The sequence below is a fragment of the Dicentrarchus labrax genome, unplaced genomic scaffold (assembly GCF_905237075.1).
Source record: "Dicentrarchus labrax unplaced genomic scaffold, dlabrax2021, whole genome shotgun sequence".
NCBI lineage: Eukaryota > Metazoa > Chordata > Actinopteri > Moronidae > Dicentrarchus > Dicentrarchus labrax.
In genome coordinates this window covers 9,359,444-9,378,312 of record NW_026136713.1, presented here as the reverse complement: position 1 = coordinate 9,378,312, position 18,869 = coordinate 9,359,444, and the positions used below count along the sequence as shown (strand labels likewise).

Genomic DNA, 18,869 nt, shown 5'->3' with positions numbered 1-18,869 from the left:
AACACTGGAGACCCTGTCAGATGTGAAGGGTTTTAAATGCTGCCAGAGACCAGCTCTGACCAATCAGAGCTTAACGAGCAATGGACAGCTACTGGTGAATGACTCTCAGTAGGTGAAGCAAACCTAAGCAATTAGTCTAATTAGTCATGGAACTGGTGCAAAAAGTTGTTGGCTTACTATAGTTCTATACAGAATGAATAAATTAATCATGTGTGGGTGAAGAATCACGCCCAAAGAGAGTACTTGATGTCAAAGCGTGTCTTTATTTAAACAGTGCACAGAATCTCATACAACCCAAAGAGTTATTGGGAGAGGAGCTCCCCAAACAGAAAAAAAACATCAGTATTCAAGCACAATACAAATTACAGTATACGTGAACTAAGCCTAGCAAAAGATAAGTTGTCTCCAGTTATTAGGTGGTATGGGATAAACTCTAGGTTGTAACATCTTCTGGCCTTGACTGGTGTAGTATGTTGATGAGCCAACAGTTACATCTCTACTGACCTTTTAGGTTTCTGCAAAACAAGGTACAAAATCATCAGAGTTACATGAGAACTATGAAGTCAGTATTTTTCCATCATGTTTTATTTACGATAACATATTTCCTTGTTATTCTAACAAAACATCTCAGAAAGACGTTGGAAGTTTGCCTACTAGGTTAACAAACTCAATCAAGAAAAGCAAAGATCTTAATTAATTATGCAATCTTTCAGTCAGAAACTTTCCAGACAAAAAAGACTACCTTAGGTTTGAGTGTTTGGATGTTTTTCTCCATTGAGTCTGTAGCTTCAGCACCTTTGTTAAGTCTGATGCCAGATGAGGAGAGTTTTTATTTCAATTTCTGATGCTAGTAAGTTGAAACTATTGCAGTATAATTGGATTAACACATATGTTATCCTCACTCTTACACCAATGTAATAAAAATGTGTAAAATGTTCAGTAACGGAAGTATTAGCAACAAAGGTCGAGATGGAGGCTTTATATTCTGTTATAGAAACATCTATACAAATCATACTTTTTTTTAAAACTTTGTATTCTGTATCTGGATCACATACATTATGTTAATCTCAATCTGCAAAGTACCTGCTAACTAATAGCTGTAAAATAAATGTAGTGGAGTAGAAGTCCAAAGTGGCATAAAATAGAAGTCCAAATAAGAAAAGTGCAAGAACCTCAGACCTATACAAAATGACAGTACTTGACTAAATGTACTTAGTTACTTTTCACAGCTCTATTTCTCATTACATTTCTTATTATCAATCATGTTTCTATTTATGAGAGGCAGTGACTCACTTCCACAAGGCAAAGCAATGATGTTAAATGGACACATGGTGGTGCCAAAAGACTAAAACAACCAAGTATATTTCGCCATTCATATACTGAATTAAAATGTTGTTTTCCTAAATTCTGTAATAAATAGTTACTGTTTTTCGCATTTACCAACAATATAACTTGTCAGACGTGCAAAATGAAGTGTTGAGGCGGTACAGCTGTAACAAACAAATCTCAAATAGCAAACACTGAGCCTAAAACTTTAATTCATTTACAAAAACAGTTTATCTCTCGAAAGAGAAATCAGATTTTCAACTGACACAAATCGTTGAATTAGCCTATAAAGAATGTTTGCAGCAGCAGAGGGGGGGATAAAGCGGCATTTGGACCTAGAGGAAGCCTTGAGAGACCAGAGATGGGAGCTGCAGCGCAGGCGGACTCCCCACACCCCGCCCGCCCTGTCAGCAGCGGCCGCAGCATGTGGGTCCTCCCCTGCCGGCTCCTTACATCTTATGGGACGAACCATATGTAGATGGTATGGACAATGGGATCACTGTAGGAGGGCATAACAGCACGTAAGTGTACATCCTGACATTGAAAAGACATCAGACAAGTAGTGACTGGAAATAGATCTCAAGCTCTTCTGTGTGACTGCATGCACGACTCTTACCTACAGCTATTTGCATGATTGTAATAGGCTGCAGCACATTGTGGGCAGTAATCACTCAACAGGCAACCTCAGGGCTGCAGACACTGCACCACGTAGCAATGACATCTGCCGCATGAAGTCAGCAAGAAGGAGCAATAGACTAGAGTCAATTAATTTTACCCAACCAGTTCCTATCCAAACACTTTTAATTACACTTAATCCTGCAAAGTGTTTGTGTGTCTGAGTCTCACCATCATATAATATGTGTTATGAGTGTGTTCAGCTTTTAAATTGAACTGCAGATGAATTGTAGTCTTACTGTTTGTATGTATGATCTTTTCCCCTTTATTCACGGGGAGGAGTCTGTGGTCAGTGAGTCTGTGAGCAGTTATTTTCTCTTCTGAGATTATTTCATTTGAATAGCCTCATTTTAGGAGGTCTGAAGAGGCTGAAAGTGTTTCACAAAGAAGAGACATCCTGTGTGTGTGCAGGTTTTCATTCAAATCAGCATCAAGGGATTTCACTGTTGAACTTGTCTTAAACCAGATGCGAAAAGCTGATTTATTAAATCACATGGAAAAGCTGTACACACTGTTCAAAATAAAGATTATTATCCTGGGGTGTTTGGATCTCACACAGGTTTACTTGATCTGCAGATATGGCCACAGACATGTATAAATACTGATTTGTTTAAATGTAAAATATCCTAAACTCTATATGATCCTTTTTGGGGTTCTCTATACTCTTGAAAACAGAACACAATAAAACATAAAGGTTTTGAGAAACCATTTCTTCCGTTAATTTTCACAGTTTAGCTAGTTTTCATAAACATAATAACAAGTGCTATACAATAAGACAAATCAAAACAACATAAAAACAGAAACACAAGTAAGTTACTGCAGCCAATGTCACTTTGTGTTTATTTCAGGGGCTTCTTCCCCTCAGTCGGGTGCTCGGTTCATTGAGAGTAAAGGCCACAATTACAGGAAGTGGGTCACTGCTCGACTATGATATGCATGGTACACACACTTTATCTAAGTACTGTCAATGAACTCTCATTGACAGAGGTTTAGTATTTTCCTGGGGTTGAAAAGTGTTTCTCTTAAACATTAACCAGGTGTGCATTTAACCTTTTCAGTGGGCAGGTGGACATAGATTTCAATTCACCTCGGTTCAATGCATTTTATTTTAAAGGTCCAGTGAGTAACATTTAGAAGGATCTATTGGCAAAAAGGAATATAATATTTATAGGTATGTTTTCATTAGTGTATAATCACTTGAATATTGGAATCGTTGTGTTTTCGTTATCTTACAATGAGCCATTTTTATCTACAGATGCTGTGAGTTTCCTAACCCTAACCCATGTTGAATATAATATAATAACCCAGTAACTAGTAGTGTAACTACACTACATTTCAGTAATAATATCATAGTTCAAATAATAATTAGTTATAGCATTACCTAAGTTGGCCCCCCCATACTAATTTGAAATCCAACAATCCAGTCCCATCCTAGGATTCATTTTTCTAATCGTGGAGGAAATTAGCTATGAAGATGGAAATGCTTACATCCAACATATGGAAAAATTCCATTACTTTGATTTTACCAAACAAAACTGGATTTTAATCGTTGTAAATCAGAATTACGGGGAAAAGTGTCACAATTACCAATTTTGTGGGGAGTAGCAGGGCAGTAAGTAGTAGAACTAGTAGTGAGTAACTAATTACAGGGAGTAATAAGTAATATTATTACTTTTGAGAGGAGTAATGAGTACACTGCAAACAACACACAACACCCACCCAGACAGCAACAGGCCAGCTGTACAGCATAAGAACACAGTGAAATATATTACATTACAAACATTCATATCAAAACACTGTATTTAGGAAACTCATAGTATCAGAGAAAATGTTTAGGATGATGTTGTAAGTCATGTGCAGCGTTTTTTCATTACTGCTCTCTTCCACCTCGACATTTTTAGAAAGAGGAAGCCATGAGTGTGATGTAGAAAGAGAGTCCCGTGGTTTGTCTCTATTCTGGTATCTTTTTCTAAAGAAATAAGATGATGACATCTGATCATTAGCTGTCCTTAAAGTTGCTGATGTTGGCACTTTCAGTCTTTTGCAGAGTGTGTTTGACTACTAGTAATGAAACACACACACACACACACACACACACACACACACACACACACACTTCCCGTGTCTCTAACCCAATATGTGACCATTACCGCTGCATGGCTAACCTTCACCTAAAACCAAACAGGTAAAGTGACAACTGCCCAAGTTCCCTGCCCCGAGAGAACTGTGTGGCAATTTGTTGTGTGGTAATATAATCAGCTGTAACTCTGTGCTTTAGTACATATACTAACTATATTAAGTAACATGATTACGTGGGGCCAGATGTTGAGGTCCTGTCTTGAAGAGCATTCTTGTGTCACAATGTTTCTTTAAAAGAATATTTCGACATTTTGGGAAATGCATTGTAAAAAATTTAATTGTAATATTTACACTTTTTGGTTGTATAGATTAAACAAACAATATATTATGTGTTAGTTAGTGAGCTTTAGAGGTGTTGTCAGGTGTATTTTGCGACCTTTGTACAGAGCCAGGCTAACTGTTTCCAGGCTTTATGCTAAGCTAAGCTATCCTTAAGCTGGTGCCAATTACATATTTATAGTGCAGACATGTGACTAACTCACAGCCATAAAGCCATTAAGTGTATTGGAGAGATGGGGAGGAACAGTAGAGCCTCATTGTTGCCCTGGGGCTCCCTAATCCAGCCATGCGTACACCTCGGTCTAACTTTGACCTGTCAAACAGTTTGATCTGAGCATCTGTGTTTTGCCACTTATCATTTGCTACTTTGGACCTACGTTCATTGATAAGGTTACAGAGTCTTCACAGCTTTATCATATGAGCCGCATTATTCAGACCCAGTACAACAAGAGCTGAGAGCAATAATCTATACTCGGCATTTGACAGAACAATCTCCACTCAAGGTCTTGGAGCTCTCAGCCTTGTCGCCATCATCAGATAAAGTTTGCTTAGTGGTCAAGGAGATGTGCTGAAACACTTAGGACACATAAAATCCATCCATGTTGCTGAGTTTGACTGGACATATGTAGTTTAATGTAAAAAATATGTAGCAGTGCAACAGTCTCTGTCTATTATGTGTTTTTTGCTGTGGCACTCATGAACAATCTGTATCAGGACCTTTATTTGACAGACATGTTATAAGGATAAATTCCTTTCAACTACAAGTGGTAGAGTGGGTCGTCTGCTAATCATAGGGTTGGCCACCATGTCAAAGTTGCGCAAGACACTGAACCAGCCACTGGGGATGCACTAGCCAGTGCCTTCCTATTTGCCGTTTCCAAGCCCGAATAAATAGAGAGGGCTCCGTCAGGAAGGGCATCCGGCGTAAAATGCCTGTGCCGATTCAAATATGCGGATCAACTAATCTCCATACCAGGTTGCTGTGGAGCAGTCGAAAGACAAAATATAAAATAAAACATCTGCGATCATGTGGCTCACAACCTTTACTGACCCTTGGAGTTAGTACCTCTTGGCTATACACATACACACACATAGACATATACAAGGGGTGCATGCCTGCGTTAACATTAGTTCATTGGTTTAAGGAAGTGCGTACAAGCTTGTTTGCGTGTGTGTAAAAAAAGCTGTGTCTTGTGATCAGATGATTTTAGTAAAACATACGTTCTGAGGTCTCATGAGTGGTGTTGTCGTTGAAGTAAGACCTCCAGCACTGATTTACATCTCGGCCTTCAGCTACCAGCGACCTCTCCCTCGACCTCCAACAGCCTGCTGGATCCCACTGAAATCTAGTTACGGCATCAGACGGCAAAGTATCTGGGCTTACTAATGAAGATTATGTAGCAGTGTGTGCTCTGATTGCTCATCTGCCATAGCAACAGTAACATAGCAACAACCAAACTGACATAGCTACAGCGTCTATTAGACCAAATAGCTTGACCCGTCATGTGGTGATGTCACTGTGGCCATTTTGGCTCTTCATCAATAAAGTAAAGACAATAAAATCACTGAAATGAAACGTTATCTTATCATCCAACTGCATAATAATTAATAATAGTCTCTCTTCTTTCATGAATCACTTGATACTAAGACAGCTGCAACTACCGGACCTGGACTTTATTGGCCGACATTCTGTAATGATTTGTTCTGTTGATGTTCTCGGTCACTGTCATGTTGTTGATACTGATGCTAGCTCTTTTAAATGTGTGTGTGACTGAAGTTATGTTTCATGGGATGTCATGAGTTACTGCAACGTCCTTTCTTACAGTCAAGGAGAGATAAGGCCTATCAGGGATGCTTTATTCGTATGGACCCAATTACGACACTGAGAGTCAGTTTTCACACCAAGGAGTTATTTTCTTATTTGAGTCACATGACCTTTCAGCTTAACTGGTTACCACTCCCAGCTTCCACATTTGGGGTTTGTCTCCCAGCTTCGGTGGCTCGCTGGGAATGTTCTAGTGTTTATTTTCTGCAGTCGCTAGCAGAGGAGAGGGGTATTCTCTGCTGCACATCAGAGAGGGTGATTGAGAAAGAGAAAAACATTGGTGACAGAGGAAAGGGAGGGAACTGGCGAAGAAGAGGAAGGAAGAGCAGGCCTATATAAAGGAAGAAAGTGGAGCAAGAGCAGAGAGAGGTGTGGTTTGTGAGCATATTTGGGTAGACATTCAGAAGCTGGACCGAAAGTACTACAGAGTCGTTAGTTGGACAACGTACAATTTAACAACTTTTGTTTCTGGATTTTTGTTTCTGGATTTTACCTCTTTATAGTGTGATTTTACCTCTTTGTGGCTTCATAGAAGGTGTTTGCATATTATAATTGGTTCCTTCTGTTGTTTTATGATCTACCAGAATCTCAATAAAGAGATTATCCAGAAATGTATCCTGCTTGTTCCAGACCTCATGGCCTGGAATCAAGCAGGACATTTTGTTCCCAGATGTTTCCAGTTTTTGCTCATGTCTTGCGTGTGCAGCTTTTTCCATTTGAGTGATTTTGTGGTCAGCTTCTCTATTTATCTGAAAACGAGTATGTTATACTATGTTATACATTTCTCATTATTACCCTTTTTTTTGCAGGTACAGTGACAGAAGCCTCCTGTGTGCATGTGTGCATCCATGCAGGTGAAAATTCTGTGTTTGTGAATTGTCTGCCTGTGTGTGTGTGTGTGTGTGTGTGTGTGTGTGTGTGTGTGTGTGTGAGTGTGTGGGATCATGTCGGGGGTTGAGAACAGCTTGAAGGTGCGACGGTGCCTCACCTTTGCCACGGGTCTGGTGGAGTGTCTGTGTTTTGCTGGAGCCGTGTTCGGATGGGCTTCGCTTGTTTTTGTCCTGAAGACGGAGGGCTACTTCGGCTCTCTGTGCGTCAACACCACAGGAGTCAATGGGACACAGGTCTTAGGTCAGTTTAATATCCTCACCTCCACTTCTTTGAATTCTGAATGCCTGTAGAAGTAATCCAGTACTTTTACAGGGCAGCATAGGGACTTGGATTCCTAATGCAGACCTCTCTGACTTTCATTATCACCTGTTCAACTGCATACTTCTCAACTTGTTTCTCTTTCTTTATTTTCTATGGGACCACAGATTGCAGCGGACAGGATGAGCAGTTCTCGCTTGTTTTCACCATTGCTTCCTTCATGAACAATTTCCTGACGCTTCCCAATGGCTTCCTCTTTGATCGGTTTGGTACTAGAGTGGCTCGGCTCTTTGGAACGTGAGTAAAACAACAACAACTATAATAACTTGTTAAGAGTAAATGATCAGTGGCTTTAAAATATTTTCTATGTAATTTTTCAAGAAAAAAGTTACTAAGTATAGGATTAAAAGCCAACTAGCTGGGTAGTTAAGAGGGATGAATTGAAATGACAAACATTGACTAGTAAAGAAAAACATAAAGAGGTTATTCATTAGTGTTATTATTGAGCAACAAGTACAAGGTGCAGCGGGTACTTTTACCTTGTTGGTTGCATTTCATGTGTATTTTCAGTTATCACATTCTGCCCACGAGTTGGATTGATTGATGTTATGTTCAACAGCAGCATTTTAAATTTTTTCCAAGGAAACCCATCTCCTACTTTAGCTCTGCAAAACAGAGAAATTCAGTCAAAGTCTCTGAAAGCAGTTAAATCTATTAATTTATTTTCAGTTCAAACTTTTTCCGTTAATGCAGTTTACTTACAACCTGGAAATGATGTGTTATTAAACATCTGCTGACATATGACATCATCCATGGCACACATATGACAATGAAAAGGTTACCACAGAGTAACTCAAGCATCCATAAAATAAGAAAAAAATATTTAACACTGAATACCAAAAACAAAAAAGTACAGCAACTCCTTTTTTCCTTGGCTTTTCTGTTTACTAAAACGAACACTTTGTCACTAAAAAGAAAAGACAGATGGGCCTGGGCCTCTTCATCTCCCTGCACGACTCTCTGTCTGTGGTGGCTAAGCTAATGCTGCTGTGCAAAGAGGCAATTTCCTGTAATTTCAGTCTGTCTGGTATTTTGCTCTGAGGGATTCCCAAATGTGTTTGCTTAAAATCACAGCTGTTTGCTTACATGGGGGGGGAGTGAGAGAGAGAGAGAAACAAAGCAGTAAAGGGCAACTCTTACAAAACTGTAACTGGAAAGAGGAAAAGAGAGAGGATGATTACGAAATATGACTATTTATCACCAGAGGAGTGAGGCATGTCAGAAAGAAATATCTTTTATATTTTGTTGCAGATGTTCAGACCGTGTGACCTAGAACTCCTCCTTACTGCCTTTGAGTTGAAATCTATCATATAACACATGACCACACACACATACCTGCCTCGTTTATTGCCCCAGATATATTTAATCCACAATAACAAACTGGTACTGAAGGCCATATGTTTCCACTAAAAGAGGGTGGAGGGCCAAGATGCGGTGAGATGACGATGGATCTTGACTCAGGACGGGCCAAAAAAAGGAAAATAAAATCAGCCAAATATTATTGTATCAAATGTCACATTTCTCTTTGCTGAAACTGTATATATTTTTTATTCAATTTCAGACCAGTTTTCCCATATTAAATTCTTTGTTTTATTGTCATTAAAAGCTCCCATTATGCCAATAAAATAATATGATAAAACTGGTATTTCTTTTCCCCACCAGATTTCTTTACACCATGGGTACCTTGATGGTGGCCTTCGCGACTCCAGGTGATGAACATTTGTCCGTCTCTTTGTTTTGTGCTGTCTCAGACCCTTATTGTCTAAAGAAATACTGATGTTACAGCTGACTCTGCTCTACTGCACTGCTCTGACTCTTTCTTTTCCCATTAGCTCTTTCCAACCTGCTCTTCCCAGCTCTGTCCCTCCTGGCAGTGGGTGGCATCTTGTTTCTAATGACCAACATGCAGGTGCTGAAGCTGTCTAAAATTTATATTTTTTAAGCTTTGATTAATCTGCTGATTATTTTCTCCATTGTTCAACTGATTATTGCATAAAATGTCAGAAAATTGTGAAAACTGTCCATCTCTATTTCTCAGCACCCAATTTGACAAATTGACAAAGAGTCCGAAAACCCCAAATTTTTAATTTTTAATGATATTAAACAGAGAAAAAAAGCAAATCCTCAAACAACAGAGGCTAAATCCAAACAATGTTCAACCTTTTTGCCAAAAATGTCCTGCTAGACTGTTAAAGGTTGAAGATTTTCCTGTAAAAACTGTAGTCTTTCACTCTCATTCATCATTTCAAGTTTGGAGATTCATCTTTTGTTTAGCTATTTTTGAATGCCTGCATGTATGCTCTATCACTGGAGTATTACCTAAAGGTACGCTAGAAAAAGACACATGATCTAGAATCACTAACTCGTCCTATGACCTAGTTGTAAGAGCTTTTTTTGGAAGCTTGAGACTTCTTGATGTTCAAGATCTTAGTGTTCACCAGATAAGAAAAAACATTCAGGTCTGTCCTCAGGTCATCACTAAACAGGAACACAAACAAAAGACAGAGAGTCACCCCTCAGTGCAGTTTTGTTGGCTGCAGGGTTTTTCTTAGACTGAGCTCATGATCTTCTAGGGGGCGGAAAACACACAACTCCCTCTCAGGGAAAATGTGGTGTTTAATGAGCTTGAATGGTGTATTTTTGAATCTTTAACCACATCCTCATATACAAAGCGGAAATTCAAATCAGCAAGAGCTAATTTTAAATAGAAAGCCTTACTGACATACACTTATATGCAACATTCATCTGTTTTAATCAATTCAAATTCTCTCCTAAAGGTAGGAAACCTGTTCGGCTCACATCGCTCCACCATCATCACTCTCTACAATGGGGCCTTCGACTCTTCCTCGGCACTCTTTCTCGTCATCAAGGTGAGAAACCTTCCCGCACATTGCTCTGATGAGGAACTCCAGGATATATTTATAACCGATGATCTTCACCTTGTCTTCTCTTCTCCTGCAGTTGTTACAGGAGTCTGGCATCTCACTCCGGACCTCCTTCCTCTTTCTGTCCGCCTGCAGCGTCATTCACCTGTTCCGGACTTTCTTCCTGCTGCCCAAAAAATTCATTCCCTACCCACTGCCTGATCACTACACGTACGGGTACGAACCCCCAACAAACAAACACAGACACCAACACCTTCATGCATGCTTCAGTGATACATCAAATGTAAATAGGGCTCATTATTTATTTATTTTTAAGATAAAAATATAAATGTATCTTTGTTAAATTAAATTCATAAAAATAGTAATGCAAAAATACAACTAAAATTTTATTTAAAATATGCCATTTTAATGCAACTTCTGTGCAGACTTGGCTTACTTAAGGCGCTCTTTGCTTGAAGAAATAGTTTACTGTAAACACATCAGTGTACTGTACATTTTACAGTACACATTGCTGTATTCTTACAACAAAAAAACAGGTTTTGAGTGTGACTTTACATAAAGTCTCTGAAAAAAAACTATTCAAACTAAACTAAACTCCCATCCTTTTTTTAAAAATCTGCATATTCTTCAGTGTGGGGTGGGAGGAAAATACTGAGCTTTCCTCATCCAAGAAATCTGCTTGGTGATAAATTCAGTTGCAGGTATTGAAAGGCAAAAAAACATCATCATTTCATCTTACCAGCAGTTTATTTTCACATCAACATCCCACACCCATTATAACATTCACATCCTGTTATGTGATTATAGCTGGTTGGTACATGAAAACCTAATTTATAAAGTAATCAAAAGAAATTACTGAAGAACGCCCACAATGTACACAATGAACTCCTCAGTCTGTGGCTGACCCACTGTGACCTTTGACCTTTGTCAGGATAACTTGTGGTAAATCAAAGAGTCTGACCTTAGAGCAGACAACAGCGAATGGTGACACGCAGAGGATGACAGAAGAAACGCCACTCGACAAGGACTTCCCTGTGAAACAAGGTGTGTACTGCGACATGCATTCAATACACAGTAAGATACAACAGAATCAACCAATCATAAAAACTATTTCTCCACCATAATTTCCTTTTCTTCTTTCATCTCTTTCGTCTCTTTCAGAGAAAAGCTTCCGTGAGTGTGTTCTGTCCAGGTTCTTCTTGTGGCATCTGCTTTGGTTGTCGGTGATGCAGCTCAGACATTACCTCTTCATCGGCACCCTCAACCCCATGCTGCAGCGGCTGACGTTGGGAGAGCCTTCACTTGGTAAACACAAGCACATTACATCATGTTGTCACCGTCTTAGCAAAGATGGAAATTGCAAACCTTCATCATTAGGTAAAATTCCATCATCATCTCCCTAAGCAAGGCAAGTTCAGTGAATACTTATACCAGTTATCCTCTGCTTCAACTAAGGACTTCTTGCCACCTGTGTGATCTGTTATCTCAAACATACTTGATGAACCTTTATCTCAAACCATCTTCTCGTTGCTTGTGTGTCCCTGCAGTGAGCCAGTACACCAATGCCTTTGCTATAACGCAGCTGTGTGGCGTGCTGTGTGCTCCCTGGAACGGCCTCATCATGGACAGACACAAGGGAAAACCTCGTGCTGCAGGTAACACACACATACATAACAGTGAATGAACCCAAACATTTTTCTGAACTTGACCGTGATGAGTACTACGCTCTGTTTTCTTTGTGTAGACACGTCATCATGTTGTTTCTTCGGAGGAACAAGTGTTTGTTTTCATATTTGCGTGTGTGCCTGTTTGTAGGAGAGAGTGAGCAGGAGTCAGACCTGCGGGCCTCGGTGCTTTCTCTCTTCCTGACGGCGCTGCAGTGTGTGCTGTTCTCGGTTTGTGCCACTACGCCGTACCTGCCTCTTCAGTACCTCACCTTCATCCTGCAGGTGCTCAACCGTTCCTTCCTCTACGGCGGCAACGCAGCCTTCATCAGTGTGGCGTGAGTATCGAACACACACAGACACATATGCATACGCCTTTTTGTGGACTACACTTACTGTACGGATGTTCCTGAGGCGCATGGAGACAACTCTTTATATATAGACAAATCACAAACTTAAATAATCAGGCAAGCAATAGTAACACATGACAACAGAATTCTAATGTATCTCACATAATGTATCTATGGTCACATAGTTCAGTAATTAATGTTACACAACAGCGTTTGCAGATGCTGCAGGGATTTCATGAACTGAAGAAGAAGCTTTTCATACAGTGTAAAGAGCAGATACTGTGAGAATAGATCAATACAGACTGATTATTTTCTGTGTGTAGTTTCCCATCATGCCACTTTGGGAAGCTGTACGGTCTGGTCATGGCTCTGTCTGCAGTGTTCTCTGTGCTGCAATATCCCTGCTTTGCTCTGGTGAAAGGAGCTCTGGATGGAGACCCTTTATATGTGAGTACAAAACATATAATTGATAGAACTGTAAATCCGCCAACTTACTCAGGCCCTTCTCCTCCAGTTATCACAGTCTTTATCCATGAGCTCTCTCTCCCCTCTCCTGTCTGCAGGTGAACATCGGTCTGACGCTGCTCAGCCTGCTCGCCTTCATCCATCCCCTCTCTGTCTACCTGCACTGTCGAAGACTTTCCTCCCAGCGAGCCAAGATCAAAGCCTCCTCTTAAAGTCTGTAAAAAGACTCGTGCTTAATATCACCAGTGACACTGTTACCTCTTCAGTTTGTTTGATTAATCGTGTGTTGTGTTACCACATGTATGCTAGTTGGAAAACAACATGAGGTGCTTGGAAATGCATTTCAGATTATAGTGAAGAGCAGTTTATGGTGCAGTCCTAGCACATTTGCCACGCACTTGGAGCATGTCTGCAGCCAAATTAAATGTATCTATAATAATTATTTTATTAATTAAAAGCTTCTGGTGTGCAGACTGCTATGGTTGACCCTCCGTATAACACTATACCACTTTTTCCAGGATACGTCATTTTATTTTCACAGAGTGATCTGAAGCATTAATTAAATCTCTGCTACAGTTAGAGTGATGCTGAGTTGTTCCCTACAGCATCTCAGCATCTAGTTACAATCTATGTTCTTTATGGAAACCCACTGTTAGCTTTGTTTGTTTTGTTTACAGTTAAAATTACTGGTGCTGGCTGCTCTAATTCTAGTTTTCCATGACTGTGACATGTCTTATGTTACTTGTCTTATCTAAGTTCATGTATTCTTGTCTTTTTTTTTTAGATTCTGTGTATTGCTAACCACAGATTGATTATGGTGGTTTCAGAGTGCCAAAAGATAACACACATTATTGTAAAAAGACAACATTTCAGATGTTGTTGATATCAGTGTGGACCTCTTGAAGTTATCTCTCTATATACATATTTTTCTACCTTATAACACAGTATAGGACCAACAATGTTTAGTATAGTGACTGAATGAGGGACAATTGGGGGCAAATATCGAGTTGCGTTGTTTTACTTGGACGGATCAGTGACAGTGTAAAAAATATGAACTCTTTGGTATAAAAACTGCTCAGTAAGGCCCGTCTGTTAGGACAAAGGTCCTGTTTGCTTGCTGACATGACACCGATGTCTCTGCAATGGTTGCTTTACCATGTGAGTTCATTCAGATACATTGAATAGAGCAAGAAACAGCTCTGCCACCTGCTGGCCTCTTAGTTAGCTACTAATATCACTGTTGTGCCAAACATTACAGTAAAATTATGTATTTTATGTTTTGGTTGTATCCAACAAATGAAGTCTCAGGTGATCAATGCGTCTGTGTAGTTCAGAAGAAGAAGAAGTAATAATATGTAAAGGATTATAAAGGGAAATATTTTCTTCAGGATGTTTACATTTGAGGTTGACAGTGTTTTTTCCCTCAGTGCCAAGACTCAAATGGATGTAACGTTGTTGAAATGTTAAAATAAATATGCAAACTTTTTCATTGTGCCGCAACCCCTGAAATGTACCTTTTGATATGAACTTGAACAGTGAAAGGGAGTTATTGAGTTTTGATATTTACTTTTGCCCAAATAAATGTTTCAGTTTTAAAGTATTGTGAGAAACATTCTGTATTTCCAGTTGACTGCCTATCATGGTATAGAAGTTACAATGCAAATGTTTCTAGTAGGAAGATATTTAAAACATAAATGAAACAACTCCAGAAGCTGTATGATGTACTCATTGACTTGCAAATATGCAACTATATTAGAATAAACATTAAAGTTATATTTACAGACTAAACCATGAATTCCCCATTTGTCTTTGGTGTGGTGTATTCAATGCGATATCAGCTGCACAAGGTCGTTATTGTTAGAATTTGTTTTGCATTATAAGCAGTTTCCTCAATGTAAGGTCTGAAATTGTCTCACAGGGTTGTGAGATGACAAAGCCTGCATTACAAACTCTGCTTGTGGAGTATGAAAGATATTTATCTAGATGCTACTGAGTTGAATTATAGGCAATTTGTAGATTAAAAGTCAGGATATCTTGGCCTCTGCTGCACAGATAGATTTAGATAGATAGAATCTGTCTCCCAGCTTTATTTATTAAATAATTTTTTACGTCTTTATTTAACTTCCCTAAAAAAAGTCCAGTGACAGCTGAGTCACATCTTGCATAATATAATGTGGTTTCAGGGGAAAAAAAGACATAACAGAACAGCAAGAATACCAGTTATGAAACTTTCTCTCTGGAGAGAGAGGAGAGCAATTGGTAGGAGGACAGCAGCTGACTCTACATTACTGGACAAAATAAAAAGAGATGAATTAGTCCATACAACTGAACAAAGGATTTAACGTGGAACGGACATCTTGTTAAAGGGAGATTCCACCTATTTTACACAATAATCCGTTTACAGTTCTGCATATGTGGAAAAATGTGGGAAAAGTATTTTGTGCCTCCAGAGGGAGCTGAGTGAAAACTACCTCAAGTGATGTCACCTGAGTCAGTGTCGGTTGAGGCTGAAGACTACAAAAACAATCTTGGGGAGTGGAGTTAATAATAAGTGAGCTTACCAGACCTCTGTAGTCTGTTCCTCATCTCTGCTTGAGGCAAATGGCTGCAGGCTACGTTAACAACTAGCACGCTATACCTGAATCTCAGACCTGTCAGTGGTTGAGTTGCATTGTGGGTAATGTAGGGCCAGGTGTTGAGAAGGAAGAAAAATGTGTGGAAAAAACAAAGGTTATATGTTTGGTTCTGCTGCATTGGTTGTATTATATATTTTCAAACTGTGAGTCGAACAATGTTGCAGGATCACGGTGCCAAATCAGTAAATAACTCTTTTAATAGAAAGCTGCAGGATTCACAGCTGCCTCAGAGTCACAGTCTGGTGTCTCAAGTCATACTGAGAGTCTTGGCAGTCTATGTAGGAGTTGCCATGTTGTTACAGATAGCAGTGGAGAGGTTTCACACAGGGCAGAATCGTCTGGGGGGGAAAGTTCTGGCAGGGTTTAAAACTGAAATAACAGGGACACTCCCCCACAACAGCATCTCTCAAGTTATCTGTAGTCCTGCTGTGTGACAACCCAGTGAGCCCAAAAAGAAAATTCTTAATGCAACTCCACAGAGTCTTTCACATCCAGTGTGTGTGTGTGTGTGTGTGTGTGTGTGCAGGGAACATGTGCATGGTGACAGGTTCTTCCCTTGCATCTGCGTCATCGATGATCACAACCTCAGTATCTCGGCATTCAATAAAAACAAGTGTATGACAGAAATAGGAGCGAAGGCGTGAGGAATGGAGGATAAAAATAAGCCAGTCTGTTAATGAGGTTATTTGTTATGTAGTTTCTGTTTTTTTTTAATCAGACTGAATCTGTCGCAAAGACTGAGGATGTCTTTATGACACACAGATTTGACAGGCTTACTCAAACTGTGGCAACTAACTGTCTGTTCTGTTTGAGTGTAGCAACAGGAGGAAAACCGTAATGGGCTCAGTTTATCAGCCTCAAATGTGCTGTTTTCCATCTGTTATGGTGGGAAAGCAAATGATCTCTGTTTAGTGTTACTGCTCATAACCAAGCGCAGCAAACTGCTCAAGACCAATAAACACAGTGATCTTTATATTTCACTTGACTTTAATTCCTAATAAGGCATAAACAATTAATTACATTATATGAAAGTATGTGTACTGCATTATGAGTTGTTTTTACAATGTGGTACTGCTACTTTTACTTAAATCCATTTACCTATCCACCACTGCTCAGTTCTAATTAAGGGAAATATTCATGCTACATCATATAATGATGTTTCAAAGGTGCAATATGTAAGAATCTTAATTGAACATTTAACAAACATTCAAAAATGAACTAAAATAATCAACAGAATGTGAAGAAATTACAGTTTTGACTCTATGTCAAAGATGTTTATGTATTCTGTTGCACACATATCTACGGAAGTTAGCATGCTAACAAGCTATCCTCGGCCCATCCTGTCTCGTAATACCTGTAGTGTCACTGTAGCATCCAGTCTGTCCTCATTCCAACAACACTGAGGTGGACTGACCCTGCTGTAATCCCCACTCAGGCCTCTGAAAGTGGCCGCTGACCGACCTCCCCTTCGCTCCTCTCCCACTTCACTCCTCTCTTGTTCCCGCCTGAACCCTCTGTGTCTTCCTCTTCCCCCCCAGAGTCAGAGTCCTGGTCAGAGTGGCTGTAAATCTCCTCAGTAGTGTATTCCTTGTCGTCAAACTGGCCTTCATTGCTCTCTGAGGCTGTGTTCAGTCCAGCTGAGCCCGGTCCTGTTGCCCTGGTTCTGGTTCCCATTGTGGCGACTCTCCCCACCAGCATTCCCAGCTGTGTCCCTCCCACCCCGGGCCTGAAAACCTTGTCCAAAGCTCCTGTGCACCGGCGCAGTCACATAGACATATGTACAGCTAATAGGACCACTAGCTGCAACTAAGTAACTAACTAAGCTAAGTAGCTATGTTATCAGGCCTTTATCACCCAACATAAGATGTTGGACATGGTTCCAACATGTTGCAGAAAGTATTCCCAGAAAAGTGGAGACTGTTATAGCAACATATTAATGCATAAAGTTTCTACTCCCATTTCCCACATTTTGGTGGACTTTTCCTTTTTTTTAAATTGAGGGTCTGTGGAAAAAGAGTGTGAGGCCAGCAATCTCATATGGATGTGGTGTTCACATATTATTGGCTATATAGTGTATCTTTATCTCACTTTTTCTCCCCTTTTCAGTGGCTACTAGTATTAATACAGCACACACAGTCACAATCTAGGCTTCTCTTACTTTGTCTCTTCATTTTTAAAACTGGAGTTAAATGGAATTTCAGTTACGTGATGTAAAATTTTACCTGTCCCAGGATGAAAAATCAGGGGGGCGAGAATGCTCAACTTTACTGAAAAAATAACCCACATACAAGAAATAATGAATTCTGACACCCACATTTCATTTATCTACAATTGCGACCCTAAAAAGGCGTGTATTTTAATCGTTTGCAAATATGAACTTTATGCAGAGATGCTTCTCTTCTGACACTACAACTAAATATCAGATGATTCATTATCTTGTTAACAAAGTCTTGTCAGACCTTTACTGTCCCAAATGACACCCACATTTTGTCTGATTCATACACTTCTACACATTTCGATCTCACGCCGCATTTAATAGCTTGGATTTTGAAGAATGTGAAAAACTTTGGCATTTAATTACCAGCCGGCACCGAGATCCTGGGACTTTACAACCATGCACTGTTTTACCATGCAGTCACATTTCAGGTGAAATAAAAGTGTACTGTTTCACATGAACATATCTCAACTGGGCAATTTGTGGCCCTGTGCAAAGTTCTCTACAGCATGAAATGAAACATAAAGAAAACTGAAGAAACTTATAGAAAGTAAATTTGAAGGAGATCTGTGTGTCAAAAAACACTCCAACACTCAGTTTTAACAGAACTCAAGGCCAGCTTTCTCGCCTGTTGACCCTGATACACCCAAGCACACACTGTGTCTGCACACAAGGTCTTCAGCACTGTGTGTATGTGTGAGTGGGGGTTATGGACAGAGTCAGCAACACGTTTTTTTAGGATCAGGACAGATCCTTTGAACATGCTGTGTTTACACCAGTTCAAATGCCAGCGTGCTGTGATTCACTTTGACACAGCAGGGTAGTGAGAGAATGTAAGGGAGGGGATCTGGGAGTGGAGATGTGTATGTGTGTGTATGTTGTTGTTACATACATTTATGCATTTTTTTCCTGCTTCAATTAGCCTACACACAGACACACACACAGACACACACACACACACACACACACACACACACACACACACACACCCCACAGCCTCCCTGAAGATGGAGTCTGCTTGGTGAGCTGGCTGCCTCCCCCAGTTATCCTGGGGCCAAGAACAGTGTGAATACATTATATGCACAAACCAAACACACACACGCGACCTTATCTTTCCCACAGCCCCCCCGTGGGGGGCAACTAATGCCTGACTGGTGAGCTGTCTGCCTCCTCAAATTACTACACAACAACAGCCAAGAAA

General features: G+C 39.9%; 1 protein-coding gene across 3 annotated transcripts; it reads left to right on the top strand.

Annotated features, from left to right (window-relative positions):
* The first annotated feature begins 1,733 nt into the window (after positions 1 to 1,733).
* Positions 1,734 to 14,605, top strand: slc43a3b (solute carrier family 43 member 3b). 3 transcript variants are annotated; one of them, XM_051420525.1, is made up of 13 exons: positions 1,734 to 1,847; positions 7,054 to 7,375; positions 7,561 to 7,690; positions 9,116 to 9,162; positions 9,286 to 9,362; positions 10,231 to 10,323; positions 10,415 to 10,554; positions 11,270 to 11,382; positions 11,500 to 11,643; positions 11,886 to 11,993; positions 12,154 to 12,340; positions 12,676 to 12,799; positions 12,916 to 14,605. In XM_051420525.1, the coding sequence occupies exons 2-13, from the start codon at positions 7,189 to 7,191 to the stop codon at positions 13,027 to 13,029; spliced, it is 1,464 nt and encodes a 487-aa protein (XP_051276485.1). In that variant the 5' UTR covers positions 1,734 to 1,847; positions 7,054 to 7,188; the 3' UTR covers positions 13,030 to 14,605. The 3 variants fall into 3 exon arrangements, with proteins under 3 accessions (XP_051276485.1, XP_051276487.1, XP_051276484.1); XM_051420527.1 differs by lacking the exon at positions 1,734 to 1,847 and adding an exon at positions 6,428 to 6,613; XM_051420524.1 differs by lacking the exon at positions 1,734 to 1,847 and adding an exon at positions 6,620 to 6,779.
* The last annotated feature ends 4,264 nt before the right edge of the window (positions 14,606 to 18,869 follow it).